The sequence below is a fragment of the Otolemur garnettii genome, unplaced genomic scaffold (genome assembly GCF_000181295.1).
Source record: "Otolemur garnettii isolate 467f Iridium unplaced genomic scaffold, OtoGar3 scaffold00022, whole genome shotgun sequence".
NCBI classification, from domain to species: Eukaryota; Metazoa; Chordata; class Mammalia; order Primates; family Galagidae; genus Otolemur; species Otolemur garnettii.
The window spans coordinates 19,483,236-19,505,088 of record NW_003852417.1 but is presented as its reverse complement, the minus strand read 5'-3'; the positions used below and the strand labels follow the sequence as shown (position 1 = coordinate 19,505,088).

General features: G+C 50.2%; 1 protein-coding gene across 2 annotated transcripts in view; it reads right to left on the bottom strand.

Moving 5' to 3' along the window:
- LOC100962464 (phospholipase B1, membrane-associated) overlaps positions 1-21,853 on the bottom strand; it is an 85,198-nt gene that overhangs the window by 8,514 nt on the left and 54,831 nt on the right. For both annotated transcript variants that reach the window (XM_023511865.1, XM_023511866.1), the window contains 13 exons: positions 16,095-16,160; positions 12,251-12,311; positions 11,664-11,722; positions 10,282-10,349; positions 9,955-9,998; positions 9,630-9,729; positions 6,243-6,294; positions 5,272-5,352; positions 3,268-3,333; positions 2,722-2,813; positions 1,596-1,674; positions 699-800; positions 95-190 (listed from right to left, as the gene is read on the bottom strand). In XM_023511865.1, the coding sequence (XP_023367633.1) occupies positions 95-190; positions 699-800; positions 1,596-1,674; positions 2,722-2,813; positions 3,268-3,333; positions 5,272-5,352; positions 6,243-6,294; positions 9,630-9,729; positions 9,955-9,998; positions 10,282-10,349; positions 11,664-11,722; positions 12,251-12,311; positions 16,095-16,160 (966 nt within the window). The remainder of the gene's footprint in view (positions 1-94; positions 191-698; positions 801-1,595; positions 1,675-2,721; positions 2,814-3,267; positions 3,334-5,271; positions 5,353-6,242; positions 6,295-9,629; positions 9,730-9,954; positions 9,999-10,281; positions 10,350-11,663; positions 11,723-12,250; positions 12,312-16,094; positions 16,161-21,853) is intronic.

Genomic DNA, 21,853 nt, shown 5'->3' with positions numbered 1-21,853 from the left:
GAGAGGAAAGAACCATGTCGGCCAGTAGGTTTGTCATTGTGGGACTCTTGGATCACCCCCTTAGTCACAGTTCACCAAGCCCTCAGTCACTCACCATGTTGTTCCAGAGTGCGATGGCCATCTCAGCATGGGCACGATCTGAGAAGTGGAAACAGTCTTCGGAGAAGAAGGTGAGGTCAGGGTCCCCTCTCTGTGATCAAAGGCCGATGGGATTACCATCCTGAGAAAGGGTGCCACCACCTGCCACCATTGCCCTCCTGCCCACCCCCCCACCCCCCAGCCCCTGGGCATTTCTCCTTTCGTCCTTCCCACTCTGCTGCCAACTGGCTCAGACAGAGATGGAAACAGCCCCAGCTTTTGAAATTTTCTTTTTAAGCAAACATGAATTAGAGCCACCCACAGTCCATCCCTTTACTTTCAGCACCCCTGCCCTGATAACTGAAAAACAATATTTTTAGGAAGCTTTCTGTTCTATCCCAATCCAGCAAATGCCAGGGCCATGCCTGGGGAGCCTGGTCATTGTTGATTTTCTCTTTCCAAGTACGTCTAAGTTCCAACCATACCAAAAAAAGTGAAAGCAGAAACATCAACCTTTGGAAGAGCTCTGGGAATGATTTAAAAATAAAAAGCCCACTTAGAGAAGGAAATAAATACCTCTATCACCAAGACGAGGCCTCCCAGAAATGCTTGCAGCTTACCTCGTTCAGTGGCACAAGAGTGTTCTGGAAGAAAGGCTGCACCACAACTGCAAAGTCCTCACGCTGCATGTAACGGTGCCAGTAGAACCTGGAGACGGATCTCTGTGGGGAGGGTGGGGAGAGACACTGCTCAGCCTCCCTGGCAAGGCTGGACAGCCAGGGTCAATTCCTGCTGCCGGGACTGGAGTCAGCCCTCCCCAGGCCAGGTGACTGAAGGGGCTGTGCTAGGATGACCCATGCCTCACTCTGCACCCACTAATGAGTACCTACATTTGGGGGCCCTGTGTTGGATTTATTAAGTGCCCAAGCATAGAATATAAAAGGAACAGACTAGATATATTTATCCTCAAAATACTTATTTTCCCATCTGGGAAAATGAGACAAGAGGTACAAACAAGGGCCAGATGGGGCTTCAGGGTCCATCAAGTGCAGAGTGAGTTTCATTTAAAGAGATAGCAGAAAGTGAAGTTTATTTAGGGAAGCTTGAAGCAGACTTGAAGGGTTGGTTTGCAGAAATCTTGGGGGAAGGGTACGTCCAGAGAGGGGACACCAGAGCATAGATGGACAGATGAGAACAGGGGTGTGTTGGGGGAGCAGACAGGAGGGAAAGGAAGGAAACGGGTGGTGCCTCTGACACTTGGCTATGCAGATGGCCCCCGCCACATGGAGTCTGCTCTGGGAGGCAGGGAGTCCCCTAGCTTCCGCCTGGGATCTTTCACTCCCTCCTCTCCCTGGCCTTGGGGTTCAATGCACCTGGATAATATTCCAGGGGCTCTGGTCCGCATTTTAGGGACTAGCCTGTGCTCGGCCAAACCCCGCTGAGCACAATTTCCAGGTCCCTGCTCAGGGAGGTGTGGGGCTCAGCTGGGGCAGGGAGAGGAGGGCTGCGGGGCTCACCTGGAAGTCCCAGTTTACTCTCTTCAGTTCTTGCATCTCCAGAGAGTTTTCAGCGTATCTAAAGCAAGAGCAGCTGCTCCTGCAAGACAAGGAACCTGGGGTGGAGGCCCCTGGGGCAGCCCGGCCTGCCCTCCTGGGAGGCTGTCTCTCAGACCCAGGTCACAGAGCCCTAACTCAGACACGAGGTCCAGCAGGTGCTTGTCATAGCAGACGTAGAAGAATCAGCACCTGATGCTCCGGATGCCCCTTTCCCACCTCTTGTCTGCTCCTTGCCAAGCCTGTGGCCCCCAGGGTTTCTTTAGAGAAGGGGAGCAGGGACTGGGGTTTGGTTAGACTGCGTGACAGCTCTGTGTTTTGGTCCGTTCCTGGGGCCGCTCCTACAGGGCTCCAGTATGGGAAGCTGGGGAGGGTCACCTAGCTTGAAACCTCCATAACAACGTGGGACACAATGTCAGCAGACTCCAGGGGAGCCAGCTGGACCCCTTCACAGCAAACTCATTTGACCCCAGAAAGGAGCCTCATGGCAATGGTCACATAAACTCTGGCAGCACCTCTGGCCTCAGGAGATGGCAACTTCCTGCCTGGGCTCCACAGAGCTTTGATGAATTCCAGCCCTGCCCACAGTGCCAACCCTCCAAGCCCAGCTTTCAAGGATGGAATGAAAGCAACTGTTTCCCTGAGATCCTGCCCTACGTGGGCCAGGCCCCATGTGTGTCTCCTTTCAGCCTCACTTCTATATCCCTCTTTACATATGAGGAGTAAGGCCCATAGCAGCTCTGCAGCTTGTTCAAGTTCTCATCCATAGCCATGTGGCAGAGCCAGAATTTGTGGCCAGATGTAGCTGGTTTGAAAGCTCATTGCCCTAAGCAGTCTCTGAGCATGAGGCAACTTGCTAAGGCTGGACTTTGCAATTCTAGGCAGTGTTAGGGAGCCTCAAAGATCATTTGGTCTCCCCTGCTGAACAGAAAAGCAACCAGGTCCAGAGAAATGAAGGGACTTGTGCGCAGCAGGCATTTGTCATGGGGAGGCACTCCAGATGATGGCCTAGCCCTGGCAGGCCAGTCCAGCTGCTGCACCCCTCCTTACCCCAGCTGCCCTCACCCTGGGCCATGCCCCATCTACTCACTGCCCTGCCAGCGTGGCACATTTCCCATCGTGGCCCTGATACAGGCTGGCCAGCTCCATGACCTCCACTACGTTGACGAAAGTCCTTGGAAGCTGCAGGAGTAGAGGGGAGGCCTTTGTTAGGCTCCAGGTGGTTGTGGAGGGAGGGCACTGGCTGTTGCTGGAAATAGACTGTGGGGTCATCAGCAGCTCAACTCCCCCTCCCCAATTTCTCCAATGAAGACTTGGGCCCTGAGGGGATGTGACTCCTGTTATCTTGCTGAGTCTCCTTAGTGTCCCCGCTTCTGAGATTCTGAAGTCACATTGCTCTGGAGGTGAGCTCTTTGCTACCACATAATCCAGTCTCTGATGAGGCCCGGATTTCTTCTGCAGAGGAGCTTAGCAGCTGCCCCTCCATGCCACCCAGGTGCCCACTCATGGCAGCGCCCTGCTTGGAACGCATCTCACTGATCACAGTCTGCCATAGACACCCAGGGAGGGACTCCAATGAGCATCAGGCCGACAGGTTGCTGGCAGGACCTGGGACCCAGCAGCCACTCTTCCCTACCTCCTCATAGAGGATGTCCAGTGCCTGCTGGATGTGCTGAATATACTCCTGGCCTGACTGGGTCTCCTACAAAGAGAAAAGGGTGCTGTCTTCAGCCTTGGGCTCCACTCTGGGAAGAACAAGAGCACAGGAGGGCGTGGAGTGGGCCAATGGGCATAGAAGGGTTTCGGTGGTCCTGACCAGGCTGGGAAGCCCAGTCCTCATTGCTAGCTGACTGAGATAGTTTTAAGAAAACATCCCTTGTCCCCTATTAGACACCATGAACAATTTCCACCCCTCCCGGCTTCATATTCTCTCAAACCCAAAGAGAGCACTGACATGTCTTGGCTTCATCTCTCAGCAATCCCTACTGTCCCCTGACCTCAGCCTTCTCCAGCCACTTACAGTGCCCTAATGACCACACATTCCCTTTCCTCTGGGCTTTGGCCCATGCTGGTTCCACTGCCCAGAACTCTTTGCTCTCCTGCATTCGCCGAGATTTTTTTTCTTGTGATTCAGCCCAAGGGTCTCCTCCTCTGACCCACGTCCCCAACTGGAAGCTGATTTAGAGGTGCCCCATCATGTCCCGGGTGTTCTGTATTTTTGGATATGGTTCTGGGCTCCTTAGAAGGTATCGGAGACAGATCTCTAAAGGTAGGTGGTGACTTGCAGCTCCTACACTAAACATGGGAGGCTCATGTCTACAGGAGGGCTGGGCTGTGGCACCAGGGAAGCAGCACCGGACACTCAAGCAGCTTGTCATTTTTTCTCGAGACAAAGAGCTGAGGCCAGGTGAGGTGCTGTGCACACAAGTCCAGCAACCTGCTGGGCACAAATGAGCTCTTGCCCACAGTTACCAAGAGGGGTGTGGGGACCAGGGAGCCAGGGGAGGGAGGACAGGAGCAAGAAGACAGTCCAAGCTAAAGAGTTAACAGGAGGAGAGGGGATCTTTGGTGCCATGAGGTTCTGCCCCTCCTTTCCTGAAACTTAGTCTGAGTTAATCCTGGTGGTGGTGTCCAGGCCCTTTCCACAAAACGATGCTCTCAGGAGTATAAACCTGATGGTTCCTATGAAGGATAGGCACTCTGGAGCGAGGGGAGGACATTTCCCTACTCCAAGGTCCACAGACAGCTCTGGGCCACTTCTAGTTTCCGTGGACCCCTGGAGTCCAGGACACAGAGATATTTAAATCCCCGTGAGGTCAGGCAGTGAGGGAGAGAGCCAAGGGGAAGAGGCTGGGAAAAGCTCACCCTGTGTGTGAGTCTCCTTGAGCCTTTGGTAGCTGGCCTCTCTGAGCCACAAGCAGCAATAAAGACCTTGTCCTCCCACCCCACCCGCCTGTGACTGTCAAACCTTCCACTGCAACCTCTGAGGAAGGGCAGCTGCCTTTTTCTGGCCAAATAAAATATAGAATGTCCTCAACTTAGAACAACATGTATTCCGAAAGTTAGCACTTCCAGAAGTTTGTAAGTCTGGACACGTTTTCCCATAGAAATGACGTTACAAATGGGGCTGGGTTCCCAGGCTAGCTGGCTGGGGTTCGTTAACTCATGATGTTCTTGACAGCAAGCCACACTGTCCAGACTGGCTCAGTTCTACCTGATCCCACTTACAACATTGTTTCACCTCCCCCTAGAACAGGGTGGGGACTCCTGGCAGACATGGGATGGGAATTGCTGGTCCCCCGTCTGGGCAGCACAGAGCAATAGTTATGGTGATGGAGAGGCTAGTGCCCAGAGTGGGTCCATCTAGACCAGCGGTTCTCAGCCTGTGGGTTGTGACCCACAGGAACTGTATTAAAGGGCCACGGCATTAGGAAGGTTGAGAACCACTGATCTAGAGCATTCTTCTGGAATCAGGGAACCAATGAAGCTGCTTTTCCAGAGGCTACTTGGGCCAGGAAGTGGATGTGAACCAGGGCTTTCCTGGGAGACCGTGAGAGAAGGAGGAGCAGGGCTCGGGCAAGGGTGATGCCAGAGGCCAGCAACTCCTCAGCTCCCCACTGGTGCAGGTCAGGGGGCCTACCAGATTCTCGCAGTAATGACACAGGTCGTTGCTGCCAATGAAGAGTGTGACCAGCTTCCAGTCTTTTTCCAGGTTGATTTCCTGAGGGGACAGAAGATCCAGAGTTTAGGCCCTAGTGGGGGCCACTGTAGAGGTGCTCACTGGGCCAGCTAGACAGACCCCCAAGTTACTCTCATCCTCTTTCTATCAAAACAGAAGATGCCAAGTGGGGTCTCCCCAGCCCTCGGCTCAGTGCCAGGGTGAGCAGTACCACAGAACTGAGGGGTGTGTATGTGTTTGCCCATGCCGGCCCACGGGGGGTAGAAAGCCTATTTTCCCTTTGAAAGCCTCCTGAGAAAGCTACAGTCGGCGGTGAGCCCACTAAAGGCTGGGCGGATTAACGTGTGACCTGAAGGCCTTCCAAGGAGTCCAGATCCAGAGATGCAGCTAGAAGCCAAAGCCCCAAGCTGCCCCTGTAGGAGTTCTTAGGGTCTTAGTGGGGGGAAGGGGAACTGTAGCAAGCACTGAAGGTGGGGGATGCTAGGGAGGCCCTGGGAGCCAGCTGTCTACTCAGCCACCTCCATAATAGGAGTCCTGCCAGGAGCTGAATTCCAAAGGCACAAACACAGAACTGGTGAGACGCTTCAGAGCGGGAAGGAGGAAGGATTGGAGTGGAACGAGAAGCCTATTTTTAGAACCTCACATTTACAGAACAGGGCTCTGGGAAGCCAACTCTTGGGTAAAGCAGGAAACTGCCAGAGGCCAAGGCCATAATCTCGGCCAACTCCCTGCTCCACCTTGCCCTCTTGTCCTCAAGCCCTGGGTCCAGGAGAGCATATGATGTGGTAGCCTGCTTCTCAGGGGCACCTCTGGCCCCTCATAAAGGCAAGCCTGGAGCAGGAGCTGCTGCAGGGCAGGGACTCTCACTGGGTGGTCTCCTCCCCAGCTAACTGGAGACGAGCACCCTTCAGGGTCAGTGGGTCTGTACTCACAGAGCTGTTTTTCATTCGCTTCACCAGGTCCCAGGCCTGGGCTGGCATGTCCCTAGGCAGGAGAAAGAGACGGTAGGGCTGGCTTAGGAAGGAGAGGTGCTTCAGGAAGAATAACGGTATCCGGTACAAGGTCTATTCCTTCCGAATATATTGAAAGGTTTCCTATTCTCCAGAAATCTCAGCCTAGTAATAATCAAAGAGCGGCCGTGGTCCTGGGAGCCACATTGATCCAGGGCCTGCTACCCAACAATCTGCACCCCACCACCTCCTTTGGCAGGCTCAGGTTGGATCTGGCCAACCTTCCCGTCAAGGATTTTCCCTTCTATTTCCTTAAGCTCTTTCTTTGTAAGCTGAGCCTGTTTGTTTCTTATTGCCTGTTTTAAAAATAACCTTTTGTATATTTGAAAAAAGTCACTGCTCTAAATAATCCCTCAGCTTTGTCTTCCAGGCTTAGCTTAATGATTCCTTTAACCTTTGCTTTGAAGCCCCACTCTCTGCTCCTTTAATCCCCTTGCTTCTTCTCTGTCGTTACTTGGGTTTCTACACCATTTTCCATCTCTTTTTCTCCTCCCCTCCCCCCATGAGAAGGATAGGATGGGGGGACAATATGGACAGGATCAGTTCTCCCTTCATTCCCCAGATCCCTGCCATAAATACAATGAGGCCATTTGGGGTTTTGGATAAGAGATGGGCATGCTGATGGGATACTACTCAGCAACGAAAAGGAACAAACTATTGAAATACTGAGCAATGTAAATGAATCTTGAAATAATTTTGATAGGTGAAAAAAGTCAGACAAAATAAGTGTACATACTCTGTGATTCATTTATAGGAAATTTTAGAAAATCAAATCTAATGTATAGTGACAGAAAGCAGATTGGTCTTGGCCTGGGGAATTGAGGTAGAGACAGAAGGGGCAGGAAGGAGAGGTTACCAAGGGACGTAGGAAGCTTCTGTGGGACACGCTTATCACCTTGATTGTGGTGATAATTTCACAGGTACTATATAGAGATATGCCAACACTGATCAAATCATATATTTTTATATGTGCGGTTTATTGCATGTCAATTACACGTCAATAGAACTATGTTTTAAAAAAGATATGCATGTGAGAAATTAGGTCAGCGAAGGGCATAGACCAAGAGCAGTGTCCATGAAAGCAGCAACCAGTTCGGCCAACCACACGGGTACCCTCCCTGCCCTTGTTTCTCACTGAGGAGAATTTACATATCCAAGATCAATACGCAATTGCTGATGGGGACGTCAGAAAGCTATAAAGACAGACTTCCTCGGTTAAGGGTGACCACAGAAGTGCCTCTAATCTTTTAATAGGTTTAAGATGTGACTAAGATCCATGAGCAACAACCCTTTGTGGTAGGAGAGGAGGTTAGGAATGCCCACTTCCTCCCTCTCCCTGGCCGCCATCTCCTGCACTCTGGCCCAGACCGAGGCCTGCTCCCCATCAGCCTCCTTGCTGAGCTCTGTGCCCACTTCTCTATTTCCCCTTCTGCTCCAGGAAACAGCCGTTCCACCTTCAGCTCTGCCACCACCTGGCTAAGTGAGCTTGCACAAGTTCCTGGATCCTGCTATAGCTGAATTTTTCCATCTTTTAAAGGAAGAGGTTGGACCCGTTGGCTTCAGGCATCCTTTCTGGGTCTGGAGATGGCTCAGTTAACATTTCACACTCTATTCTCTTGACTGTACTCGCTACGTACCAAATTATCTCAGCCTGCAGTGTTGCCATGCACAACACCATCATTTTCCAAAAATGATTTCCCAGTTTGTATTTAGACTACAAGCTCTTCGTGGGCACAAAGTTCACCTTTTAATTCTTTTGTATCTTTTAGTAACTGCCTCGGGGCTCAGTCCTCTGTCAATGTTGAATGAATTCTTATTGACTAAAGGAAGGAAAGTTAGATGTTGAATAAAACTCTGAGACTCAATATCCTAATAATGGCAAACTAGTATTGTGCTTGTGGATTTACATACTATACTATTGAATCTTTATGACAACCCGAGAGGTAGGTACTATATTATCCTCATTTACTAAGACCCAGAGATGCCAAGCAACTTGCCCAAGGTCGTTCAGCTAGCATGTCTTGGAGCTGGAATGCAGACACAGACGGTCACCTTGTGACCTTAGGTGCTCCGCTGTAGTATTTATCTCTCTCTTTAGTGAACTCATCCTCTTCTATGCTAATGAACAATAGAATGGAGGTAAGGAAAAGTCATAGCGCGATTCTCCAACCTCACTTAAGTCAATGGATTACTCCACTTTCCCTAACACAGGACACCAGAGATGCTCACAAGAAGCTGCGTGTCTCAACTACTTCCTCTGCCACTGACTGTTCCGGCGGAGGCACTGAGCGGCAGTAACATAGAAAAGGTGACAAGGGAAGTGAAGCAAGAAAAGGAGAAGGGGCTTGAACGTCAACAGTGTGGGGAATCAACCCCTGGGTAACGAAACCTGAGCGGGGCAATAACAATAAGGCGATGACGGTGATGCCAACAGTAATCACAACAGTAATTAGACGTTGCTATAATGACACTACAAAGCCCAGTTTTTGCAGAAAAAATAAGTTCTTCCTGCTTATGACGCTGAGGAACTGACATCGCTTCCTGTGGCTCAGAGACTCAGCCTGAGCACGGGGCCCGCATTGCTGCTTCTGAAAGGAACGTTCCCTGTAAACAGACTGAGTCAAAGCACTGTCGTTTCCCTGGTGATGGGAGCATAGCGATCCTTCCACAAAGCCTACACCCTGCACGCTCCATGCAGAAAATCAATGAACCTGCTCAGGCACTTCAGCTTTAATTATCTGGGTTGTTGTCAACAACAGAAATCCCAGTGAAAACAAATGGCCACCATGCTTTCCTGGGGGCTCTGACATCTAACTCCCTAGGCAGAATGGCTCTGTCAGTGTCAAAGACCGCAGTGAAGGGGGAAAAGAGGAAAGGCAGGCAACTGTAGGTCATGCCCTGAGTTCTGAGAGTCCCTCATGTTCAACTTGTGCCTCTGCTGCTGGGAGGGACAGCAAAGCCAGCAAAGACAGCGCCCTGGGTGTGGGGCAGATGTGCCGCCCCTGCCCCAGAGAGGGCAGAGTGAAGGGGCTGGGTTTAGGCTTGGTCTGATCCTGGCTCACTGACTACTTTCCAGGTAATCTTGGCTGTTCTGGAAATTTTACAAGTGTCCTTATAACAGTGCCCTGTCCAGGGGTGTTGGGATTGCATGAGCTAATCTGCATGGAAGTTTCTGCCCGGGGCCACTGTGCAGGAGGTGCTGTTACCATCCCTTCTGGGTGGGGCCCCCACACCATGCATCTCTCCTCCTGTTGCCCACCCAATCTCAGCCTCGCCCTGACTCTCCCTCCTGTGCGCACACCCACTCACCGAGCTCTGGCTCCTTCTACTGCTACATTTAGTCCAGTAGTCTCCTCCCGGGTGCCAGTAGAGAACCCAAGGAGGTTAGGGTTGAACTTCTTCAGAATGTCTTTAAAGAAGGAAGAGGTGGAGCACACAGATGAGAGGAGGCAGGTGTTGCTCAGGGACGGCTGTGTTGGGCCGTGGTGTGGGGCAGGGGGTTCTGGGGGTTCTCAGGGCTGGCTGAGTTCCCCCCTTACAGGTAATCTGCTCCTGCCCTTCTTCTGGGGAACACTGGCCTTGGGGAGGGCTTGTTATGGCCATAGTGATGGCACTTCTCAGCGCTGCTACTTACTGGGCAGTGTGGTGTGTGTCTCCAAGACCTCATCCCCTCCAATGCTGGGGAAGAGAAAGCATATTGGTTAACACCCCTACCCCCCATATGCCACTCCGTGGGTGGGTGGTCACATGTATTCGTCAGAACCAGAGACTTCGCCCCTGGGCATCGTTCCCCTCACCCTCAACCCTAAGGGCTAATACAAGCCTCTTAGAGTCTCCCTGTGTCTCAGTGCTGGGCTATCTATGGGGACCCACCTCGTCTCAGGGGTGAGAGGGGAAACACACCACTCGTGCCCCTTCAGGAGAACATCATCAGGACACAATGAGTCAAGAACACCCTCACCTCCAAGAAAGTCCCCTCCAGGATGTGATTGTGCCACTGGAGTTGTCTGCTCGAGCTCCTTTTGCTGTCTATGAAAAGCAAAAAAATGGTTCCAAGTCTGCTGGGTTGGGGTGCAGGCAAAGGGGACTGGGAGAAGCCCCTCTGACCCTGGGGTAGCAGCTATGACCTGGATCTGCATTTTCTAAAAACAGCAGCAGCTTCTCTCCAGCCACCCTGAACTCTGAGTTGCCTCGACACTTTCTTCTCCCCAGTCCTCGATCATCAGTCCTGTCAATTCCTCCTTCCCAGCCTCCTTAACTCCCACCCCTTTCTTTTCCTTCCCTTTCTCTGTTCCTAATTGAGACTTTCACCCCCTGGCCTCCTGCCTGACCTCACCACCTCGTCCCTATTCCCTCCTGTGCACACCCTTCCTCGTGCCCCACCCTGGCTCTGATCTTTCAGGGTCTCCTTTCCTTCAGCGTCAACCCTAACCCCCTCCACCAATGTTCTAAGCCCACCATCACCTGGCTTCTCTTCTCCTCTCCCTTGTTTGTGCCCTCCTTCCCTGTCCCCACAACCTTCAGGCCTAAGCAAACTGACCAGCCGCTGCTTCTGAAACACAAGAGCCTTGGGCTGATGTGCCCTGTTACCAGCACCCCCTCATCCCTTTCCAGCCCCTAAATCTCTAAATTCATTGTCTAAGACCATCATCAGGATCAAAGATACCTCCTGTATAAAGATTTTTCTAACTACCCTGTCTTTAAAAAAAATTATTTTTTAAAATTTACAAAAGCAACATATGTTTGCCATAACCAGTGAAAAGATACAAAGATTTTTAAAATGTGAATAATCTACCCCACCTTAAGAAGCCTGTCCCCTGCCACAGATACCCCCCACATGTCCACACCACCACAGCCAGGGAAGGGTTAGCAGCCTGCGTGTGCCCTTCCACAACTTTCTGCATGTTCATGCCAACGTGAGAACACATTCACACACATGCGGGGCTGGTGTTCACTTCTACGGAAATGAACAGCTATTTTGAATGTCCTGTATGCCGTCTGTAAGATCAGGTCTCCCCTTCCACGTAGCTTTCTTGTTTTTCTAGCTAGACAAGTCTGGGGGCCCATGGCTGCATCTCATCCTTTCCCCCCTCAGTATTGTTAATAGCAGTAAGATCTACCACCCTCTGAGTCTGGGTAAATGGAGATGAGCCCCTAACAATGGCAGACACACCTGAGCTAGTACCCTCAGGCACTGATGGGATGCCTGGCTATAGTGGGGATGGGGCTTTGGGGGGAGGCTGGAGATACAGGGTGCCCTGTCAGGGTGGTGACACAGACAGGTCCTCAGTCATGTGAGCCCACAGCAAGGGACAGAGGATTCTAGCTAGGCTCAGTACTCACGGTCATGGAGTCACCCAGGGCAGCCACCACTTTGATGTCTGCAGGTCGGAGCTCATGGACTAGGAGAGACAGGTGAGGGCAGAGATGGTTGTGATGGAGGCAGGGGACTGTCTACCTTTTAAAGCATAAACCTTACCCCAAGTTGATAACTTGGCCCTAGTCCCACAGGTCTCTGTTGCTCTGATTCTAGCCTGAGGCTTTAGCAATTTTGCTTCTTCCATTTATGGGGAACAACCGAGGCACCGAGGTAATGGTTGAATGGTTATGGCCCTGGCTAATGTCCTTCCTCAAAGGAGCCCAGTCACAGTGGGGTCATATAGCATAGGATAGTCACTGGGCAGGGAGGGTGGGGGGCTACCACTGGAACTGTAAAGAGATAAGAAGTAGGGTTTGGTAGAGAGGACCACGCCCCACCACATGGGAGCTTGACGATGGCTGCAGGCCAGTTTCTCCTCGGCCTCCCAGCCTCTGCACCACATGGCAATTAGCAAGGCCCACTTAGAGCTCCAGTGTGTGTTCATGGGGTCTCCCACCCTACCTGATGCTTAGCAAGGGTCTTAACTGAAGGAGGTGATATTTTTACTCACCAGAGGTTGGAACACTGCTGGAAGGATTCAACTCCATACACAGAAAGTCACTGCCCCAGTTCTAAATCAGCGAGAGAAAAGACAGAGTACCAACATTCATTGTACAGGAAGATGACTTTTAGTCCAAGAAGAACCAGCTAAAGAATTTTTGGTGGAGGCTAGAAATACATCACAGAAGGGATCATGGGAGGGTAAGAATGGTTAAGTCGTAGGGGGGTTAAGAGAGAAGTCAGAGGGGGAGAAATGGGTGTCTACCTACCCCTATGCACAACACGTAGTATATACATCCATGTATGTACCCCAACACATGCCCACCCCCATAGCCTTTCCCATCCCAACCTCTCTACACCTCAAATGGAGCCAGGAGCTGCCCCAGAGCAGGGGAGAAAACAAGGAAGTCACACAACAGGTGGTCCCCCACAGAACAGGACCTGGATGCTGAACACGAGAGATTACAGGTGTGTTTTGGTGGTGTTTATGCGAATCGACACTCATTATAATGCCAGGACCTAAACAATAATTAGTTAAAATATTTTTTGGAAAATAACATAAAATGTATACAATTGCAAATCTCCTGGTTTCTCAATATCTTTTCTGTAAACCTGTACATTTTTTTGCATAGTTAAGAGTCACCGATTCCTTGTCTATATACAGATGAACACAAGCATTTACTTTACGTTAACGCTCCTTGTCTCCGTAGGGCAGGCAGAGCACATTTTCCAGGTGCTGGGGAAGGGGTGGGGTGGGAAAGATGGGGCACAAAAATGACTGGCACCAGAAAGCTGGGGGAAGGATTGAATCTCTTCCCAAGTCCCAATGGAGCTCTGAATGTAGAGCTCCCAGTGGGGCTCCCCCAGCAGGTTGACTGATTCTCCAGGTGTCTGGGAGCCAAAGGCTTTGACAGCTCATCTCATCTGTTTGGTCAGATACTGATGAAGACCAGTATTGTTAGAATATGAAGGGGCAAAAATGAAACGAATGTTATTTGCTTAGTCCAATGGGATTGAGTTTATTCCAAAGCATTGCTCAATTCATTACACTGGTGGATTTCTTCTTCCTCTTGGAAGTAAAAGTGTTCGGAAGTTTTACTGAAATCAAGAACACGCTTGTATGCGGATGACACATACTTGGAGGAAATGCAATTCTAAAAAATGAAGTGGTAGAGTTATCAACACATTAGAAATACTTCCTGAGACAAGAATGCAGGTGAGTTGGCACAGATTGGAACTGGAGTGTGCTTCCCTGTCACAGGAAGACCCACACCCAGTGCATCCCCAGCCCCTGAGATCTCACTAAATTGCAAGTTCTGATTCAGTAGGTCTGGGGTGGTGTCCAGGACTCCACATTTCTAACAAGTTCCCCAGTAACGTTGATGTTGCCTGTCTGTGGCTGCTTTGTTATTATTTTTGCTTTTGTTATTCTTTTTAATTGACAGATCATAAACGTATACATTTATGGGGCATAGTGTATACATATTTTGATACATGCATACAATGTGTAATAATCAAATCAGGGTAATTAGCATATCACTGCAACCATTTATCATTTCTTTGTGTTGGCAACATTCAAAATTTGCTCTTCTACCTCATCAAACCGCCATAGCTGACCACCTCCCTACACTGACCACCTCTTGAAGTTGACCTAATTTCATACACCAGATGTGCATCCCATGTACATATTAAATAGTAGGCCTAGTTCCTTATGTTGACCACCTCTGTACATTGACTAGTTTGTTACAGTCCCATGGGTGGTCACCTTACAGAGCTTCTACTGTATTTGCAAATATATGATTAATTAGCCTTTAACTATCGTCACCCTACGGTGAATTCTATAGAACACTACAATTCATTCCTCCTGTTTAGCTGTAATTTTGTATCCATTACACAACCTCTGGTTATCCTTCCTCTTCAACCCTTGGCAGCCTCTGGTGACCACTGTTCCACCCTCTGCTCCTGTGAGACCATCTTTTTTAGCTCCCACATGTGAGTGAGAACATGCAGTACTTGTCTTTCTGTGCCTGATTTATTTCACTTAACATAATGTCCTTCAGGCTCTTCCGCGAGTTGACGATGACAGGATTTTGTTTCTGTGGCACTCTAAGTAACAAGCTTTTAAACACATGTCTTTCTAGGCCTGGGGTTTTAACCTCTTCCAATGGAATAAACTAGACTATTGTTACTTCTTTAGCCTCACAGGAGACTGAAGAGCCAGAAGGGCAGGTCAGACCCACTCTCCTTCCCACTGTCTACCCAGTGCTTAGCACAGTGCTTGCTCCATTTAGGCATCCGATAAGTAAATGTTGGAGAAATATATAAACTCCTGAGTGACAAGATGCAGCTGACATTTCGATTATAATGGAATCTGGTCACTGATTACAGGGCTAATGTGAGCCTCAGAGACTCCAGAAGAGACTAGAGATGGCAGAACCCCAGCCAAGAAGCTGTCATTACTTGCACCCCAGAGCTCGGCCTCTAACAGTTCTCTGGTCATTTCATGCAGGTTAGTGGCTTCAGCAGGCTTCTAAGAGGTCTTTCTCCAGTTACACCCCCCTGGTCTCCAAAGTGACTTTCCCATAGCAGTCAGGTGATCTTTCACAGAGAAGCAAACCCGGTCATGTCATTCTCTCCTAAACACTCCAAGGGTTTTCCACCTCTCTCCACCTGAAGTCCAACCTTGTTACTCAGAGGTTCAGGCTCCGTGTGACTCGGCCCCTGGGCACCCCTCTGATCTCAGTACCCTCTACCTCATTCTCATGTCCCCAGCCACTCTGATCTTCTTTCTCTCCATCAGATCATACCCAGCTTAGCCCCACTTCCCAGCCTTTGTGCTCCTTGGTCCTTCCAGCTGTTTCTGGTTCTCCAGGCAGCTGGTGTCTCTAGTATGCACGTGTCAGTTCAAATCTCCCTTGGAGAGGCCCGCTGTGGACTGTGCATCTGGGTTTGCCACCTCTCCCCCAGCACCAGCACCTTTCTCACATCGCCCCCCTCAGAGCTGCCCTCACGACCTGAAATGATCCTGTTTAGACCGTGTTTTGGATGCCTCCCTCAGTAGACTGTACACTCCTCGAGGGTGGGGCCCATCTGTCTGGTTTTCTGCTCTGTCTCCCTGGAATAGTTTCCTGCACACAGTAGCTGCTCAGTAGTTGTGGAACTCCGTTAGGCTCTAACTTCCCCAAGTCAGGACCACGTCTAACACTTCTCTGAATCCCCTCCTGTCCCTAGCACAAGACTGGACAGACGACAGGTGTGAAACCAAAACTGGTGGTTGAGCCCCGTCCTGGTGGCCAGCAGACCTGACCTAGACCAGGCCTATCTGCAAGGTTTGGGGCAATCCAGGATCTTTCAGGCCATTTCTGTCCCTATAACCAGGGCTCTATGTCCTCAGAGGTAGAATGACTAGAAATAAACAATAAGGACTGTGGGCCCACATGAAGATGTCTCAGCTTCCTTTGCGGCCCAGCCCCTGAAATCGAGGTTCCTTTCCACTCAGCTTCCACCTTCCAGGAAGTCACCAGAACACTGCCTCCCCCTCATCTCTTCCTGAAAGGCTGAGCTATTTAATCCAAAACCACATTTGTGAGCAAAGAATCGCAAAGGTCAAAGAAAGCTGATCCGTAGGCACTTCCTCTGGGTGGTTGCTGACGTTAGGTCAGCAACCTGAGAACATGTTAGGACAATTCTGGGGCTTCGTGGTTCGGAGACATTTTTGTACATTCCAATCCCTGGTGTGTCAGAAGGGTACATTTCTGCTTCGGCTAAGGCTTTGAAATCTGAACCACGCCCCAAGTCCCTGGCAGGTGGAAATGGTTAGTGTCTGAGGCAGGCAGATGTAAGTCGGGGGTTACCTCAATGGCTGGCTTGGCGGGGTACGTGTAGTTACTGTTCCGGGGGGTTCTCAGGAAGGGCTCATTCTACAAGAGAAAAGAAGCCACGTGGGAAAGTTATCTGACAGCATTGAAGTTGGCTTAGGAAAGGTAAGAACTAACAATTCTGCCCTCTAGATTTATTTAACATGATTCTTCTGCACTGAAATAGAAAGAACTGTACAAACACAATTTCATTCATTCCCCCAGAGGGTTTTACATAATGGCTTTGGCAAGGGATGTACAATAAAGGGGGCTCTGTGCTTTCATTTTCATCCTAGCGATTTTGAACGTATCCCTAATCCTCAAACTGATCTTCTTTCCTTCGTGACTTCTCTGGCAAGGGATTCGTATTTCAGCATTTTTTGTCTTCCAGGCAATCTATGATTATCAATATATTTGAGTATCTATTATTATTATTTTTTTTCTGTCTCCTTTGAACTACATGTCTCAACCCTTTCAGGAGGACTTCTTACATTTTGGTCCATTTCTCCCCCTTATGAAACATCCTTTTTGTTCCCTACTCATCTATTTCACAATCAGTTTCCATACAAGCCCAGTCAGGAATCCATGTCCACCCAGTTGCAGGTGACGGGTTAATTGAAGAAGGAAGTAGACAAGGGAGAACCAGGGAGAAAACAAGTTAACGAGAAATGTCAAGATGATTGTGAGGCAAGATCATGTCAATAAAACTGAGATCGGGAAGTGGATCCAGGTCTGGGAACCCTCTCACAAAATGTGCTCAGTGAAGCAGAAAGGCTACAGTCTGAAAAACTGGAAATAAAATGGGACTAAGAAGAGAAAACGGAATTTTAGAAAAAAGGATCTTTAGAGATCAATTCAAGGGGTTGAAAACCAAATACCCACAGGCTGAACCCAGCCAGGAGATGTTTTATTTTATTTTACTTTATTTGGGCCCATGTGGTGGGAAAAAGGGGGAGGAGGGAGAGAGGGAAGGGATGGAGATGGGGAGGACCCCCCAAGGCTTTGAGAAGGGCTGTGTTCTCTCCAGTTCTGGCCATACCACTTCCTTTTGTCTCATGCCAGACCCATGTCCCTGCACTGTAGACATCTGACTTTGCAACTCCCAAATGCCCCCACTTTACAGATGAGGAGCAAGTGAGGCCCGCCGGTGTAAAAGGGACCCGCTCCAGGTTAGGGAGCCAGTGGTGAGTGCAGACCTGGGGCCAGTCAGGGTTGGTTCCTCATGCTGGAGTCAGGCCAACAAAGATCCTGTTGGCCAGCAGTCATTGGGAGGACAAAGTCCACAGGCACAAAGCTCTCAGGCCCCAGCGAGTCTACCCTTTCCTCTGAGTCTCAGCATTCCTGTCTGAAATGGGCCATTCTTTCATGGAGCAGCACTCAGGCCCAAGGGCAGTCAGTGAGCACTGGACAGGATACAGCAGTGTAAGACAGGAGAGGGCTCATGGTGGCACACGTGTGGCTGACCAGGCCCGTCTCAGGTCGATGTTCTGTGTCCCTCGAGCATTCACCATCAGATGGGGGCCATCTGGGAGCAGTCTGTAAATACTTGAGCACTATTCTAGGTGCCAGGATGAGGAGAGGATACAAAGAGGCTGCCCCTGGTCAGGCAGGAGGCAGCTGGAGAAGCATCTGAGAGTGGGGTGGTCTAGGGAGTGCAGCAGTTACTGAGGAACTGCAGCGAGACCTGGGGATGTGTGGTCCTCAGAGACAAGCGGGGGTGGGCTTGCTAATGGTATCCTCCCCCCACTTCAAAGTGGGCCTGACTGGGCTTAGGGTCTCGGGGCTGGAGATATCCCCAGAGTGACCAGCAGGGGAAGAACCAGAGGGCAAAAACAAAGCTTGCCCTTTGGGGAGTGCTGAGAGTCAAACTAGGCAGTCTACTTCATCAAATGTATGTGCTCATATGATCCATGGGTTGGAAGAGGAGAGCCAGAGCTCTCAGGCCAAAGGTCAGGGAGACCCTGGCATGGAGAGGGGAGTGAGGTCAGGTCAGGAACAATGAGAACTGACCAGGGTTGCCACAGAGAGGTGGGCTGGGGGTGCCCAGGGCTTATTTTCAGCCAGGTTTATTAACCACTGACCACTTGGTGCAGACATGAGTCAGAGTGGTTTAAAGGCCTAGAGCCATGCGGATTACACGGAAGAGGATTCCACTTAGTCTGACGCTGTCTTGACAGTTAGGGTTAGAGCACCAGTGAGTAGAAAGTGAAGCCAACAGAATGCCATTACCAAGAACCGTTCTAGTAGTTCCAGCCGTGCAAGGAGGGGGAGGCAGAGCCCAGACAGCCACCTGATGTGAGTCAGCTACATGAGTCAGTGGCTGTGGGACAAGGTCACAAGCATCCTGGCTGCGTTAGTAGGTGTAATGTTCCACAGGGAAGGAGGGGTGGTTTTCTTCTGTGCTGGTTGGATCAAATGGGGGTGCACAGTCACCAACACAAAGGGGGCTGCATTCCGAGCAGAGACACCTACGTGAGTCAGGGATGGCAGTCATGTCTGCAGTAAGCACTTTAGAAGACTCACAGCACTGGCAGTAGGAGGGAAGCAGCTTCGAGAGGCTTTCTATCCCATTCCATTCAAAAAGTGCTGGTTCTCCATCTACATCGATTTCACAACCTGTTCATGGGTAGCCACTTGGCAGTTTGAAAAGCTCACTTAAGAGAGTGTGGATATCTAAGCATGGTCTGCAGGGAAGCCTTGGGTGGGACCTGGTAGAAGAATTCCACTATTACCTGAGAAACTGCATACTAGAGGTCAGAGGCCCTCCCCAGTGAGATCCTAAGGCTATCTAATTCTCTGTTGTATTATGATGGGAAGGTAGCTCTAGTTAACCTTTACTAAACAAGGTGATCAGGATCTGGGAAGAGGACAGATGGGAGGGAGACTGGGGAGAATCCTACCAGATAGGATGCCCAACTTCTCTTGCCTGTAGAACTTGAAAACCACTAGAATGTTGGCAAAAATAGAGAAGTCTCAAGGAGCAGGGAGTTTGGAAAGAGAAATATTTAGCTCCTATTTAAATATTCCTTGCTCAAAAATTATTTTTTGAATAAATGTTGAGTTTGAGGTGGTGGTGAGGTTAGGGCAGAATTAGAAGCTCTGAGCATTAAAAAGATATAATGTTTCCCATAAATAATTCAATGTAGAAACATTGCTCAACAATAAAACAAGTTTCTGTTTTTGTTTTTTTGAGACAGAGTTTCATTCTGTTGCCCTGAGTAGTGTGCAGTGGTCATCATAACTCACAGCAACCTCAAACTTTTGGGCTGAAGTGGTCCTCTTGCCTCAGCCTCCTGAGTAGCTGGGACTATAGGTGCTACCCACATGCCCAGACATTTTTTCTATTTTTAGTAGAAATGGGGTCTTGCTCTTCCTCTTGCTCAAGCTTCCTCTTGCTCAAGCTGGTTTCTAACTCCTGAGCTAAAGCAACCTATCTACCTTGGCCTCCTGGAATGCAGGATTATAGGGGTGAGCCACCACACCTAGCCAAGAAATGAAGTTTAAGGGAATTCAACAAACTTCTGTTTTTTCTCATGAGAAAAGACAGGCTGCCACACGTGAAATATTTCAGTCCCCCTCTGCTCTTTTTCTCTGGAATTCCCTGCTCTGTTGATGTCCCTGATTATACATTCAATCTGCCTTTTGGGTGACCTTATACCATATAGGGCTTCTGAGGGGAAATGCATTGTAAGAGTCAGAAAGATAGGATTGGGGAAGGGAGAAATAAAGACAGATTAAGAGACTGGGGACTCCAGTGCAAAGAAATTTCACAGGACATCCTGGAAATGTATAAACCTCAAAGTGAGGGGATGAGGGGAAGGGAAACAGGACAGAGACATGGAAGTTGGAGGATGTCCACATTTTCAAAGTTAAGAGAAGGCGGGAGGACCGTCAAAAGAGACCAACAGGGGTCAAGATGGTTTGGCAGCCACAACCCAGGGAGGGATGAGTTTCAAGGAGGAGGTGACTAGCTTCCACAAATGCTTCAGGGCAGTCAAAAAGAATAAAAGCTGAAAAAGAACAGGGCTGATCTTACAGAGAGGGTGGTTCAGCCCGCTGCCCTGGGGTTAGGGAAGGAGTGGGCAGAGCGCTAATTAAAGCAGGGAGGGAAGATCAGGCCCAGTCCACAGAGCAGCTAATCAAAAGCTGGCTGTAAAATAATTTGTTCAACTTGAAAGTACAGCAGAAATCCCTGGAGTCCTGTTAAGTTGCCCTACCTGGCACCACAATGTGCTGGCTGTTTGGGGGTGTGGGGGAGAAGGGAGGAGGCTGAGAAAGCTTCTCAGCACTCACATCTCACGCCCCCTCCCCGCACTGCATCTTGCCTGTCGCCTGTTGCCTCTATGTTTAGACACATCTAGGACAAAAATATGTGCTGCCTGGCCCCTGTCAGCTCACACTGAGATGCTGGTGGACTTTTATATCGCTCCGAGGCACATGGGAGGGAGCAGATGGACCCTCTCAGAATGGGCTTCAGAGTTGCTTAGCAACAGCTTCTCCCTGGGCTGGGCTTCTGGTTCCTGGAGGCTGGGTTTGCTCTCCTGGGCTCACAGTGGCTCAAGCAGGCTCTGTCCAGAAGGGAGAAGCGGAGTTCACTGTGGCTGGAGAGGCCGGGTGGGGCATCAACTGTTAAGGGCTCCCTGCCTGGTCAGGGCCAGAGAGTAGCAGAGGCTGCCTCAAGGCCGATGGTGACAGGGCTCTCTCTGACCCAGTGCTCAGTCTCCAATGCAGTCCTTAAAACGTGCTTTCTGGGAGAAAGAGCAAACAATGGCTCCTGGTAGGGGTTGTTACTTTTACGATGCAAAGTAAGGGGTGGAGACAGATTGGCGTGGTGAAATCAGTGTGGCCATAGGGGTTGGTAAAATATTGAAATATCTATAGTGTGGTTCATAGCCACTGCTCTGAGTCCCTAAATGTCCCCACTACCCAAGTTACCGTGGCTCCTCCCTGGAACTACAGCAGGTAAAGGGTTTGCACCTGGCACAGGAGGGAATCTCTAGGGCAGGTGTCCTCCAACTATGGCAGGCGGTCCACAGGCAGCCTGCCTAGGACATTTATCCGGCCCACTGGGTGTTTTTGCTGCAGCTGCCTGTCCTGCTTAGCAGCTGACTTGTTCCAGGGCCTGCAGTCCAGCCCTCCAACAGTCTGAGGGACAGTGAACTGGCCCCCTGTTTAAAAAGTTTGAGGACCCCTGCTCTAGGGCCTCATGCCAGCCCCTTGGCCATGTGTCTAGAGGCATCCGTATTCTACTGTCATTACATAATTTGACTATCCATTATCTTCTGATCCCATCCATCCCTCCTCCTGCCACCTTGCCCTACTGATGAGGTTGGTGGTCCACAAGACTAAGCCTGGGCCCAGACTGGGGTGGGGAAGGCAGCAGGCAGGGGTGGTCTAGGCAGCTGTGCCCACTCTCTCAGGAGCTCCAGCAGATTCAAGGGGGAACTGCAGATTCATTCCCCAGCCAGGAGGGTGGGAAAGGGTGACACAGCCCACCCAGGAGGGAAACTCAGGCTCCCAGATCGGGTCAGGCCCCCTGCTTTTATTGCTGCAGAGGGCTCTCTGGCCTTGGCCTTATTTGGTTAAAAAGCTATAAGACAAGACCAAGAAAGAGGAGCTGGAGGCAGTGGGAATATGAACCTGCCCCCACTCCTAGGCCTGAAAACAAGCTTAGCCACCACTTACATATTCCTCCTTAAAAGGAGCCCTGAGCTGCTGTGTCCTCACAGGCCCATCCTCTGGGTCCCTCCTCCATA